General features: G+C 42.5%; 1 protein-coding gene across 3 annotated transcripts in view; it reads left to right on the top strand.

The window, feature by feature from the left end:
* TNFAIP8L3 (TNF alpha induced protein 8 like 3) overlaps positions 1–14323 on the top strand; it is a 39126-nt gene extending 24803 nt beyond the window's left edge. For 2 of the 3 annotated variants that reach the window (XM_030931330.1, XM_030931329.1), the window contains exon 2: positions 12496–14323. In XM_030931330.1, coding sequence (XP_030787190.1) covers positions 12496–13058 — 563 coding nt within the window. In that variant the 3' untranslated portion in view covers positions 13059–14323. Of the gene's footprint in view, positions 1–2140; positions 2722–12495 lie in introns of those variants that run through there. The other variant, XM_030931331.1, reaches the window with a different exon arrangement.
* Positions 14324–14674: the final 351 nt, after the last annotated feature.

Here is a 14674-nt window from a genome sequence, read left to right as displayed (position 1 = left end):
CTTGGTGGTTTTTAGAAAATTCTTGTGACGGAAAAAAACTGCTCAGTCTCCATCTTAAAGTGGGCAGTAATTCAGAAAACATTTAAACTAATTGATGTTTGTCACCCCATGCATTGCCGCTCAGTGTAGCAGGCTGAAGCACTGAACTCAGGCAGACTGTGGGGCAGAGTCTGCCCAATCCAGTTCTACTACTTTCTAAATGGTAGATTCAGGCAAGCTACTTAATCTCTATTTGCCTTGGTTTCCTTGATGTGAAATGCTGCATCCATTGCTATTGCTGACATTAGTGCCTACTTCATACAGTTGTTACAAGAATATGATAGCTTAACTGCATAAAGCACATGGAAGAGTGAGCACTTATTATTATTATGCCTGAATATGATCTACCATTCAGAGAGACACTAGTTATTTGTTAGATGCAAGGGACTGGGGGAATGAATAAGCTGCATTTAAAGAAATCATGTAAGTAGATGTTGTTTTTAGTGATGGTTACTTTTCTGCAGTGAGCCAATAATATCTCTCAGATCTTCAAAATTAACCTGTTGATTTGGAGATGATTCACCCCCCACTGGCTTCACAAGTATCTGCTTCAGTTAGCTCTGGTAAGTAAAATTAGCAAACACTCATTCACTTTTCAGAGCTGGCTGTAAAATCAATATGTAACTGGAAATATATAGAATTCCCTCTAAAAATGAAAGCTACATCTATCTTCAAGTCTTGATGAATATGTTCTATCACATGAGACTCTCCCTTTTGTATTTAAAAAAAGTGATGAAATATAACTCCCCCAGGTAGGTGGAGATTTAAATTGAGGCCTTCAATATTTTAAATAAGTGAGAAATCGCAGTCATTAGGGAGCCAAGGGGAGTTTTTCAAAGGCAGATGCAGGAAGGCTTTGGTGTCTGGTGAACTTGGGCCCAACTGCAGCTTTGCTACTTACTAGCCACTTAGCTGGCAGTGAATTACTTAAATTGACTATGCCTCAGTTTCCTCATCTATAAAATGAAACAGTCCCTCTCTTGAGGAATTATGAGGATCAAATATACGGTATATACCAACTCATATGCATAATCTGTACTCAGCAGTTGTCCTTATCTCTGACATTATCATTAATTGAGTTACAGATTGCTCAGTACTGATGGGTGATGGATTGGAAGTTCTAAAACAAGCCGAGATAATGAGCTAAAAGGTTTTACAGCTCCCCCTGCCAATCTCTCTTCTTTTCAAGGCCCAGGAATAAGGGCAGGGGAAAGGTCTTCATCTTGAAGACAATTAAATGCTGCTTTTCAAGTGTAATTATTCAATGTAAGGCATTGAAGCAATCTGAAATTGTATCCTGTTTTGACTACCATTGCTTTTGTATGTTCTTATTCAGCACCCTTAAAATGTCCAAAAGAGTTGGGAAATTTTGTCGTGTTGGTGCCCCCAAAACACACAAATTCTCATTCCTGGCCTGTGGATGAATGAATCTCTGGGACTGAGCAGCTACCAACTACAAAGCCAAAGCTCTGTGCCTGTTAGCAGGCCCCAGCCAAAGGCAGGATCTCAGGGGCACCTAAGCCAGAGCTGGAGTCAGGAAAGCTGGTCACATGACAGAGAGGATGAAGACTGGTGAACCAGCACCCCTGTTCTGTGTTTGGTTGTCTCCCGTAATTCAGTCCTTCATCCTTCCAACCTCTGCCCCTGTCCTATTGCACCCAAGGCTGCCTCTCCCTCCCTACCCTAATTATTAAATAATTCATTTGCTTGATGAAAGAGGAGGGGTAGGCCAGGTGCAGTGGCTCATCCCTGTAATCCCAGCACTTTGGGAGGCGGTGGGGGGGGGGTGCAGATCGTGAGGTCAGGAGTTCGAGACCAGCCTGGCCAACCTGGTGAAACCCCATCTCTACTAAAAATACAAAAATTAGCCAGGCATGGTAGCATGCACCTGTGATCGCAGCTTACTTGGGAGGCTGAGGCAGGAGAATTCCTTGAACTCGGGAGGCAGAGGTTGCAGTGAGCTGAGATCATGCCACTGCACTCCAGCCTGGGCAACAGAGCAAGACTCTGTCTTGCAAAAAAAAAAAAAAAAAAAGAAAAAGAAAGAGGAGGGGTGGTTTGATGGTGGACGACAAAGGGGAGAGAGACCCCCAAGAGAGATACAGTGTGGCTCTGACTGAAGTGAATAGAGAACCCACTTTAACCAGCTAAATGGACGTGTTTGCATTTTGAAGGAAGAACCCACTTATCCCTCAAGATCTCTAGTGGGCTAATTATTTCAGGAAGATGGGTCTTTTCATCATCTCTTGCTTACTGGAAAGGGATAGGGTTTGCAGGGGAAAATGAGAAGACTAGGGTAGGACAGGTGAGGTTTGAAGTGTCCTGCTAGACAGGCTGGTGTCACCATCTCCACCCAGATGCCCCACGGGTACCAGGAACTCAGGGATGAATTCATCTTCCCTACAGGCTGGCTCCTCCAAGATGTCCATTTCAGTTGGTGGCACCTCTATATCCCTTCACCCTACCTGTCTCTCAAGCTAGAAGAAACACTCATCATCATCCTTGACTCATCCCTGAACCCCAGCAATCACTCATGCTGTTCCTTACTGTGCTCTCTCCCTGTCACCCAGAGGACAAGCTAAAGATCAGAAACACGAGGCATTTAACTATCTTTAAACAAGAGGAGTTTAACTATCTTTCTAATTGCCATGACTTCCTACTGCCTTCAGGAAATATCTCGAGGCAAGTAAAAGTGTTTGAAATCCATTCTTTAAGTTGTCCTATAGAAATTTTTGAAATGTTGATGGTCCACTTATTGTCAGATCTGATTAGATCATTACTTTTCCCTTAAAGTGGGGCTATGGGAAAGCTCTTGCTAAGAGGAAGGATAACTGTCCACTCTGCGTTTTCCTGCTGTTCACATGTGTCTGTATGATTAGGAGCTCATCTTCAGTCCTTGGTTTTGTTTCTTTCAGGCATCTTTTGAAATCACTGGGCTATTTTGCAAGGGCTAGTTTAGTTAGAATGAAATAATATAATCAGTGAGTCTGTTTAACCAAGCACACATAAACATGCTGAAATAAATTAAAACTACTGAAAGAGAACAAACAAGTGAGGCATAAACTAAACACCTCTCCCCACCCCACGTGGGGGATCTTTCCCTCATCCCTCAGAATGCCACACAACAGTGGGGCCCAAATCTATCTGTTTATTAAATATTGGTAAAGCTTAATTTATCTCATTACAGAAAAGGAAACCGAAATAGAGGTTCTAAGAGTTCTATTTTGTGCACCCCACCAGTGGTGCCTAGTGGAGGCTGCTACTCTTTCAGTCATGGTGTCCCCTATGAGTCCCACAAACTGCCTGCTTCCTGTGGCAGGTGGTGGAAATTTGGGAGACCTCAGGTCTTCCCAGAAGCAGGGGTAAGCTCAGGGTCTGTCTTCAAGGCAGGTGGCTCCTTTGGAGGGTTGGGAAGGGACCAGACCCAAGACGTCTTCAAGAATATGCTGTGAAGTTAACCCTGAGTCTGAAAAATCCATTCCCTAACCCTTCTAAATCATCTAAGTTTCATCATGGGTGCCTTTTAAAGTGTTCCCAAATGCCTTTTGTAAGCCTCAAAAGTGCCATCCTCACTCACGTATGAAAGGAATTGGACCAATCAAAGGCAATTTTCATGAACTTCTAAGCTTTGATTATTTCTCCATGGGAGGGGGGAGGATCAAGGTTTTTTTTTTTTTTTTTCTTGTCTCTGACTCAAAGGCCCTGCCATCCCTTAAGACTTTCATTTCATTCTACCTCCTCCATCTCCATGTTCTTTCTTTAAAATTCTAGGAATATACAAACAACAGGTTTATACAAGGGATGGAAAAATGTTTTCTAGTTTGAATCCACTGGAGATGCAACAACTCAGTGAGTCTCTCTGGAAACCACAACTGTGTTAGGTTCACATTTCAAAACACTACTTAAAGTTCCTTAATGGTCCTGCCCCCACAGCTTCTTAGGGACAACCAAAACCTAAAGCAGAGGCAGTGTCTTCTTGAGGAGGCATTTTACCATCATCAAGGATATCCCATCCTGCAGACCACCACGCCTCACCCCTACAGCAAACACCTTCCTCATCATTCACCCACAGAACAGAAAAGGAGATGGGAAGGAACGGCAAGGCCATCACTCTCCCCATTTGCTCCTGGCCACTTATCAGTAGTAAAAGATGGAGCATGAGGGATGTGACAGGTTCAGTCAGCTTTTCTGGCTGCATAAACTGAGCAGAAGGATGGTTGCTCATCATGAAAGTTCAAATTCAGGCCAGACGCTGTGGCTCAGACCTGTAATTCCACCACTTTGGGAGGCCAAGGCAGGTGGATCACGAGGTCGGGAGTTCGTAGACCAGCCTGGCCAACATGGTGAAACCCCATCTCTACTAAAAATACAAAAATTAGCCAGGCATGGTGGTGTACAACTGTAGTCCCAGCTACTCAGGGCGCTGAGGCAGGAGAATCGCTTGAATCCAGGAGGCGGAGGTTGCAGTGAGCCGAGATTGTGTCACTGCCCTCCAGCCTAGGCGACAGAGCGAGAATCTGTCTCAAAAAAAAGAAAAGATAGTTCAAAGTAGTTTGTGAGCCTGCTCCATCTCAAGGAGGCTTGCTTGAAGTTCCTTCATTTTTTGGTTTTTTTTTTCCCCCTAACAATTAAGTGTAAGTGATTGAGTGCCAGAAACTTGGACTACCAGGAATGTTCCTCCGCCTAGGGCTCTTATCCCTTCCCTTGGGCCTTTCCTCCCACCTTCCCTGTCCTCTGGGTCCCCTGCCTTGACAGATGATGCCCATTAAGCACTCCAGATTGTTTTCTTCTGGGAACCATCTTCACTCTTAACCTCTGCTTAACATTTTTAGCTAATTCTCTTCCCTGCCATTATCTTAAGCTATTTAGAGAAACGAAGTAATTCTGATCTATACTGGCTATTACAAATAATTTCCCATTTTATAATTTTGACACAGCTATCCACATTTACATTCAAGTTTTCCACACACTCCTTAGAGAAGTTTCCAAGTCCTGTGAAAAAGAGGGGAGAATAGCTGTCCCCTCACCCTGTCCACTCCCACATCCTGGAGTGATGCTCAGAGCCCTTTTCTGGGCTGTAGCTGAGAGCTCAGAGCCTGTCATCTTTTATAACTATCATTTACTTTATTTTTCCAAAAATTTATTACCTTGTTCTTACCATGCTGAAGCTCTTTTACCCACTCACCCAGCTTGGTAAAGATCTTCCTGTTGTTTATCACCATTAGCTTGGCATTTCACCATCTGGGAGAGCTTAGTATTTCTAGAAACATGGAAACATCACTTGTACTCCAGCTGAACATCATTTATAAAAGCAGAAGCTCAGACTGGCCCCAGCACTTTTCCATGCAGTGAAGTTCCCCCCTTAAATTATCTTTTGCTTTCTCTCTCCAAACTAGCTCACTGCCATTGTCACCCCATTCTCCCAACATAGTTCTGGTGTGTTTCCTTTCTTGTAAATGATTGAAGGGTCCTTATTCTCAGAGGCTTCATATTATCTTTGATTGAGCTCTTCTATCAATCTTGGTTTAAGGAAGCCCCCTGTCTTTCTACCAGGATGAATTTGCTATCGCTACATAATCACATTTTTATATCTATTCTCAGAGATTCTGAGGTACTATAAAACAATCCATTACCTTTCATGCCTGGAAAATGGGAACTTTTGTTCAAACATGGTTAAAAGAATTATCCCTGGCCAAAAGAGCTCTCCTAGGGCTTGTATACAGAAAGAGAAGTTTTTACCAAGACCTATCGTCCATCTTTTAGTGTTTCCCCATTGATAAACATGGTCCACTAGTTAGGCCTGTTTCCCAGATATCCCAAGCACACCCGTGACCTTGACTCCCAAAGCTTAGCTCATGCTATTTCCCTCAGCCTGCAGTGTTCCTCCTTGGTGGGTCGCCAATAGGCACCTTGTGCAGAAGGCTGAGGCAGAAGGATGGTTGAAAGCAAGGCCAAGATTTCCATGTGCAAAAACTCTTCCAAATGGGACTCCTCCCTCAGTGCCCTCTCTCTCCCTTAAATCATTTGTAACATTATGTATGCATGCTGGAAACAATGGTATCTCCCCAACTTCCCCATTAATCTCTGAGAGTTGTGAAAGTGTTCTGTTAACCAGTGTGTTGATTTTATTTCTCTCAATCCTATCCCACTATTTCCTATAATGCATACCAGAGAATGTGATATATATATGTCATATATATATGTGACATATGACATATATATATTCATGTGTATATGTATATTTCCAGTAAGTTTGAGAAGTGGTGGACTAAACAAAACTATGCAGGTATCTTTACTGTAGAACTTCTCAAAGCCTTAATAAGCTACCTGGTATGGTGAACTATCAAAAGCAAACCATGATATATTGTCATCTACAAACTCATTTAACTGACCTCAAGACTTTCTTTCCTGGAGCATCTAACAGGACAAGTGCTCTGTAGGATGCGTGTTGGAGCACACTGTTACCAATTGTGGGTCCTACATTCATCATGTCAGAATCACTCAGGGAGCTTGTGACAATTTGGGGTAGAGTGTGGAAATCTACTTGGTTGTTGCTTTTTCTTAAAACCTTCCTGGTAATTTTAGCGGTCCATAATATTTGGGTTCCTCTGCACGACACTTTTGATCTTTAAAGCTTCAGAGATGCTATCCCGGTGACCCTCCTGAGCCCTCGCTGTAGAAGTTTGTCCCCAAAATTACTTGCAGGTAAATAATAAATTCTTATACAAAATAGATGGCAGGAAGCTTATCAGGGAAACCACCCAGGGACTTGGTGACTTGGGGAAAAATACTGGCCTATATCCATGACTTTAGAAACCACTTCCTAACATCATAGGTGTCCCTACCTACATGCAAATCCACCTTCAGAGCCCATGTACTTTACCCCAACTATTCTCACTCATGCCAATGTGGGCTGTTTCACATGTTTCTGTATTTTGTTTCATTGTCTATATCTGGCCTGACTGCAGGATCATATTCAGAGCAAGACCCAGTTGAATACTTTCCTCGGGATTTCCTCATAGCACTTGATACATAGCCAAACTAAGAGTAAATGCTCAATAATTGCAGAGAAGACAAGGGACAAGGGGGACCTAGGTCTAAAAGAGACAAAAGTTGGCTCTAGAATTAAAAAGCAGGTAGAGCAGGTGGTAAATGTGGCAAGATGGATAGGTACTCAGCTTCCCCTGCTGAGATAAGAGCTTCTTAAATGGTATAATCTTCCTCCACTCTCAAGTTGTGTCTTTGTTACTTCTCTGTTCTTCATATGATAAATATACATCACTAGTAGTTCAGGAATAGATGACCAACTTGTCCCAATTTATATGGAACATTTCCAGTTTTAGCAATGAAAGTCCACTGCCTGGGAAAGCCCTCCTTGCTGGAAAACTGGACATTTGGTCACTCCGGAGGCAAAAATAGTTCCCTAATCAAAGAAAATTGAGACTGCTACATCTCATTCTACCCACCTGAATACATTTCCTATTGCTGCTGTAACAAATTACCACAAATTTAGTGGCTTAAGACACCAATTTATAATTTTATATTTCTGGAGATCAGAAGTCCGAAATGGATTTTACAGAGTTAAAATCCAGGTGCTGGCAGGGGCTCCATTTTGTTTTGTTTTGTTTCTGGAGGCTCCAGGGGACAATCCCCTCCCTGGCCATTTCCAGCTTCTACAGGACACATTCCTTGGTTCTGACTCTCCATCCATCTTCAGAGCCAGCCACCATGTCACCCCAACCTCTGTTTTCATCATTGCATCTCTTTCTCTAACTCACTCTCCCACTTCCTTCTTTCACTCTCAACTTAATCATGTCTGCAAATTCCCTTTTGCCATGTAAGGCAGCATATCCAGGGATAAGGATGTGGATGTCTCTGGGGTTCATTATTCTGCCTACCACACCCACTTCTCTCTGGGAGTTGATAGAACACCTTAATGTATTAAAGAAATATTTTTAAAATCTCACAGAATGCTTAATCAGTGTTTTTTAAATTTATGTAATCAAGAAATTCTTCTTTTCTTCCCAAGGAACACTTCTTAACATTTCATGGAAGGCTGCTGCTCTTGCAGAAGAGTAAGATTCAGAATGGTAGATGAGCAGACTGCAAGAATCCAGAGACATTCCACAACATATACAGAGTTTTGAGGGAACTCAGTTATAGATCCAAATTCCTCTTGGCAACTTCAATACATATTCTTTGTATATACTAATATACAAACTCAGCTGCCTAAGAAGAAACCTAAGGTCAAGGCATGGTGGATCTCCCTTTCTTCCACTGTTGTAGCCTCGACCTCCTGGGCTCAAGCAATTCTCCTATCTTAGCCTCCTGAGTAGCTGAGACTACAGGTGTATGCGTGGCTAATTTTTCATTGTATTTTATTTTATTTTTATTGAGATAGGGTCTCGCTGTCACACAGGCTGGAGTGCAGTGGCATGATCACAGCTCACTGCAGTCTCAACCTCCTGGGCTCAAGCCATCCTGCCACCTCAGCCTCTCAAGTAGCTGAGACTACAGGTGCATGGCACCACATCCAGCTAATTTTTGTATTTTTTCTAGAGACAGGTTTTTGTCATGTTGCCCAGGATGGTCTGAAACTCCTAGGCTCAAGCGATCTGCCCAGCTCAGCCTCCCAAAGTGCTGGGATTACAGGGTGTGGTGGCCAAGAAGAAAAATCTTTATTTTTATTATTATTTTTTTTTGAGACGGAGTCTTGCTCTGCCACCCAGGCTGGAGTGCAGTGGCCGGATCTCAGCTCACTGCAAGCTCCGCCTCCCGGGTTTACGCCATTCTCCTGCCTCAGCCTCCCAAGTAGCTGGGACTACAGGCGCCCGCCTCGTCGCCCGGCTAGTTTTTTGTATTTTTAAGTAGAGACAGGGTTTCACCGTATTAGCCAGAAAAATCTTAATTGGACATTTTGCCCAGGGAGTACAAAACCTCCTGGCAAACAAAGAGTTGATGTGAAATTCGCATTGCCAAAGATGACTCTTTTGGTAAGGCACCATAACTCACCCCTGCCTATCTTATTTAGAGGTACATTTCCAATAAAACTTCATTTCTTATGTTTAGTAAGTAGTTATCAAAGTTTTGATACTTTATATTATACCTAAAATAATTAAAATGATAACTCACTCCAAAGGAAATTTTTAATTTTTGCTTAGAGATTTATGGTCCCTGGAATCTATCTTCTTTTAATTTAAATTTAAATTAATATGCATCCTTTGGTTGTAGAGAATTATGATGGATTGATAAATATTTTCAAGCATAAGCACATACATGAAGTTAAAGTGCTGTGGGTGAAGTAGAATAGAGATACAATTTCAAGGAGAAAAAAATGTAACATTTCCAATTTTTAAAGAAGACCTTGTTCACATCATTTTTAAAGTGTACAGTAATGGGTATTATATAACAACGGTACTTATGTTACATTGGACACATTTAAAATAATGATTTAACAGGTTAATTTGAAAATGTCACTATTTACCTTATCTAGAAATTATATCTTTCCTAACTATTTAATCTTAACATGAAAAATGCTTGCTGACAAGTTTTAAAATATTCAAGGAGGTGCACAGTTTTTAAAAATTCTTATAGGGGCCAGGCACAGAGCACATTCCTGTAGTCCCAGCTACTTGGAAAGCTGAGACAGGAGGATTGCTTGAGCCCTGGAGTTCAAGGCCAGCTTTGAGGCTGCCATAGCGAGGCCCCCATCTCAAAGAACAAAATAAAATAAATATCGATAAATTGAATTAATTATTATTATTATTATTATTTTTTGAGACAGTCTTGCTCTGTTGATCAGGCTGGAGTGCAGTGGCGCAATCTCAGCTCACTGCAACCTCTGCCTCCCGGGTTCAAGCAATTCTCGTGTTTCAGCCTCCCAAGTAGCTGGGACTACAGGTGCATGCCATCATGCCTGGCTAATTTTTGTATTTTTAGTAGAGATGGGGTTTAGCCATGTTGGCCAGGGTGGTCTCAAACTTCTGACCTCAACTGATCCACCTGCCTCAGCCTCCCAAAATGCTGGGATTACAGGCATGAGCCACAGCACCCAGCCAATTAATTATTTTTAAAATAAATCTTATGGGGATATGTGAGCTCTGACAACTGGTCCAGAGCAGAATAGAGGAAATGCTGGCAGTACAAACAGCAGGGTATGGAATCAGGCCAGCAGGAAAGCCTAGGGAAAATGCCCACTTAACCCAGCCCAAAGGGTTAAACAGCACCTGGCACAGAGCCAGCACTCCCTTCACTCAGCCGACACCTGTGTGTTGCCAGTGTGCCAAGCATTGGGGGTAAAGTCAGGCTTACACACGAGTCCCTGTCCCCAGGCACTAACCTGCCACTGGATGCATATGTAGTTGACCTGCTGCGTCTGTGTAAATGCATGTTGGCTGCAATTGTAGAGAGTCTAAAGACCTTATTCTTGGGAAGTTTTTAGAAGCTGTGACTACAAAGCCATGACTCATATTTTTATATTCTAGAATGGATCCGTCTACATTCCACTATTCCTATTAGAATAGTCACCTGAGGAGGCATATACTTATTTCAGTGACAGGGCGATTACTCAAAAGTCTTTAAGCTTCCTCTGTGGAATTGACTTCAAAGCATACAGTGCAATCTTCTGAATATGCTTAGTGCTAGTAAATATTTGCCTTTGGAGAACAACTTTGATTTTGCAGAGAACAAAAGCTATTCACACAAAGCTCTAGTGATCTTGGTAGATGATGAGACTGGGCAGGAATATCATTTGCCTCAAACTCTGGAATAGCATCAGTCAGGAAGTCGGAGCTTTCTCATAGTAAAGAAGAGTCAGGAGAGATTGTTCATTCCTTTTATGTTCTGCACAATGAGTGTTTATTCCTCTTAGCACTGAGACAGAAGGGAAAAGCCTGGCCATGTCAGGGTCACTTGGGCATGAAGTTGCTTAAAGATTCTGTGGTCTCAGACTTTGGAAGAGAAGCTTGCTGGGGCTGTGGAAGGCCCCTGGTGCTCGCTGCTTTAGTTCTGCTGACCCAGGAGCAGAGAGGGAGGGACCAGACAAGGACAACAGAAGCCAGGCATGTGGCCATTGCTCTGTCTGCTCTGCGTATCCTGTCACTCCTGTGTGAACACAAAGCACTGGACAAAAGCTCTTGCGATTCTCAAGGACCCTCAATTCTCAAAAGGAATATTGGTTTTTCTTAGTATCAGTTTGGTGTACACTGTATTTTACTACTTTCTTATTCTTCAGCATTTCTCTGGTATTTTACTCAACAGCACCATTCCCTATTCCCAGAACTGAGCTAGGTGCTCTGGGAGACATTGCCTCTGTCCTTGGGCAATTTGAATCTCCTTGGGAAGATAAGAACAATATGCATACATACTGTAGAGTGAGAATGGCTAGTGGGTTTCATTTCAGATGTCAGCTCCAGCTAATTGGTGGCCTTGTAGAGTATTTCATCAAATCAAAACACCATCAATTGTAAGATGCCATTTTATGCATTCTTAAGAAAAAAAATACGCTATAAATTATGAACCATGGCTTTCTTATTACTTAGAATTTTTATTTATACATATTGAAAGAGGATTTTTAGACTTATTTGCATATAATATGGTGGATTTTTTAAACATATATTGTTCTCATTCATTCATAAAGTGGAAAATAACAGCAAAATAAATTGGGTCTGGTCTTCCTAAGCTGCTTCACCTTCGGAGTACTACTCATCTGTAGCATCTTTGATGTGGAGTTATTGATGTTCTCACAGTACAACTCTCTATGCCATCAAGAGTATTCAAGAGGCAACATTTCTTACAAAAATTTCTCTTGACTTTCTCCCAAATCTCTGACAACTTTTGTGTAAATTGATGTGCACACAGGTAATAACAACCACAGCACAACAGCTACCTGGCAACAGTAACTGAAAGACCCATCCAATTTTCAATATTTCAAAAGCAAAAGAATACCTCTTAGGCCCAATGATATGTGAGTTCTGAGACTCAGTCAAAAATGACTGTCATGATCAACTATCTATGTCTGCCCTGGGAATGGGGTTGACAATGGAGCTGCATTCTTGCAATTAAGCAATAATTTGCTGCTGTATAGTTTGCGAAGCTGAATGGTTTGCAGTGTGAGAGCAGTGGTAGAGTGTTCTCTGTGAACTAATAGAATCAGGAAGGCTTTATGAATGAAGTAGGCCTAAAAATGTAAGATTTGGCCTGGATAAGAGGAGATGACCTCCAGCAGAGGAAAGAGCATAAGCACAGTGTAGAGGATTTGAAAGGGTAAACAAGCATGTCACATGGAGAGGAAAGTGGGGGAACCAGGCTGGGGTGGGGTTTAGTTAGGGAGTTAGGGGATATAAAAACATGAGTTTTTGCTCTGAGAGCATAAGTTCAAGTTAGTGTGTTTTACTTGTGGAAAAGTAATAGACAGTTCTTATATCTCTAAAACTTTTATATGTTTTTTTACCATAGGTCCTGATGTTTTTAGTTCAAAGAGTCTTGCTCTTCAAGCCCAGAAGAAGATTCTGAGCAAAATAGCCAGCAAAACTGTGGCCAACATGTTGATTGATGACACCAGCAGTGAGATCTTTGATGAGCTCTACAAAGTCACCAAAGAGCACACTCACAACAAGAAGGAAGCCCACAAGATCATGAAAGACTTAATCAAGGTGGCGATCAAAATCGGGATCCTCTACCGAAACAACCAGTTTAGCCAAGAGGAGCTTGTTATTGTGGAGAAGTTCCGGAAGAAGCTGAACCAGACCGCCATGACCATCGTCAGCTTCTATGAGGTGGAATACACCTTCGATAGGAACGTGCTCTCCAATCTCCTGCATGAGTGCAAGGACCTGGTACATGAACTGGTGCAGCGGCACCTGACGCCCAGGACCCACGGGCGCATCAACCACGTCTTTAACCACTTCGCCAATGTGGAGTTCCTCTCTACCCTTTATAGTCTGGATGGAGACTGTAGACCCAACCTCAAGAGGATTTGTGAAGGAATCAATAAGTTGCTAGATGAGAAAGTCCTTTAAATGCCTTCCCCCATCCTGGACTTTGCTGCTTTAAAGTTACATCACTCAACCATGATCTGGGTGAGAATCAAGAACATAAGCAGAAACCCTTGTCAAAGATGTCCATGTTCTGTCCTGTTCATCCCTCCGATGCTGATTCTGATGTTGAACTGAGCACAGGTGTGTTTTTCTTCTGCACTATCCAGCAAGGTTTCTACTTAAAATCACCTGTGTGCAAGCCCAAAGGACATTTCATCTATTTCAAGCAGAAAGGCTGTTTTGTTCATTACAGTGAGTGCAGTTCATCTCATGGAGTGGGAGGAGCACTAGACCAGGAGACAGAGGACATGGATTTGGTTTCCAGCTTAACCAGTTAGGACTGTGTCCTCTGCATTCTGGAACCATAATGCCTGCCTGCCTCACAGGGTTGTTGTGAGGACCAGATGAGATGATGTATGTTCATGCTTTTGGAATCTCTAATTTAAGGTCTTAATATTTTGTCTTCTGAGCATGAGGGGATAAACCTGGATGTAGACTATTAAGCAGCATAAGGGAAAAGAACAATAGAATCTAATGGACTGGGTTTGCAATCTATCTCTAAATGTACTGCTTCAGACAAAGTGAAATCCAAAGGTGTGAAAAAGTATAGCTGCAAATTGGAAAAATGTGTTTCAAGAGTCGTCTTTTTGGCCAGGTGTGGTGGCCCACACCTGTAATCCCAGCACTTTGGGAGGCTGAGGCGGGCAGATTGCCTGAGGTCAGGAGTTCGAGACCAGCCTGGCCAACATGATGAAACCCTATCTCTACTAAAATTACAAAAAGTAGCCAGGCGTGGTGGCGCATGCCTGTAATCCCAGCTACTCAGGAGGCTGAGGCAGGAGAATTGTTTGAACCCAGGAGATGGAGGCTGTAGTGAGCTGAGACCATGCCACGGCACTCCAGCCTGGGCAACAGAGCAAGACTCTTGTCTCTAAAAAAAAATGATAATAATAATAATAAAAAGAGGTGTTTTTTGAGGTCTTAGATGTTCAGGTTTATGATCCTGCAGAGGGAAACTTTCCATGGGGGGTGGGGAGAGAGAGTTTTCCATCCACAACACAGAAACACTGTGCTCCTTCTGCAGGACCGGCCTTCCCTTATCTAAGGGGCATGGAGCTCAGGGAGGCTTTATTCCATACGTGCAGGAGAATCAGGCAGAATTAACCCCTACCCATCTTTCTTGGCCTTTCACAGTCATTTTGTGCTATTTTCTCTGGTTCATTAATAAATTGAAACTACCCTCCAAACAACAGATCTTAGAGTTGTGATTCAAAATAAAATTCCTTGGAGTTAAATACAGTGTTAAGAATAACAGGATTGAAAGGAAGAAGAAAATGAAGAGCAAGAGTTCTGCACTCAAACCCCAAGGGGAAGTAGATTCAGGGGAGCATAAGTGGGTGGATCTGTGAGATGGTCAATGGGGAGCTAGCCCACAGACACAAACCACCTTCTCCAAATGTCACAGCCTTGCTTTCACAGTGCAGCTTCTGACATCTTTTCATCATAGTCTTAACCAACATCAGAACAATGTACTTCCTTTCAACACTGTGCCACATTAAGAGACTTGCTCCTCTTGCCTTTCCTCCCATCCTCCTGTG

Source organism: Rhinopithecus roxellana, chromosome 5, assembly GCF_007565055.1.
Source record: "Rhinopithecus roxellana isolate Shanxi Qingling chromosome 5, ASM756505v1, whole genome shotgun sequence".
Taxonomy (NCBI): domain Eukaryota; kingdom Metazoa; phylum Chordata; class Mammalia; order Primates; family Cercopithecidae; genus Rhinopithecus; species Rhinopithecus roxellana.
The sequence above is the reverse complement of the archived record's forward strand: the minus strand, read 5'-3'. Positions and strand labels throughout refer to the sequence as shown.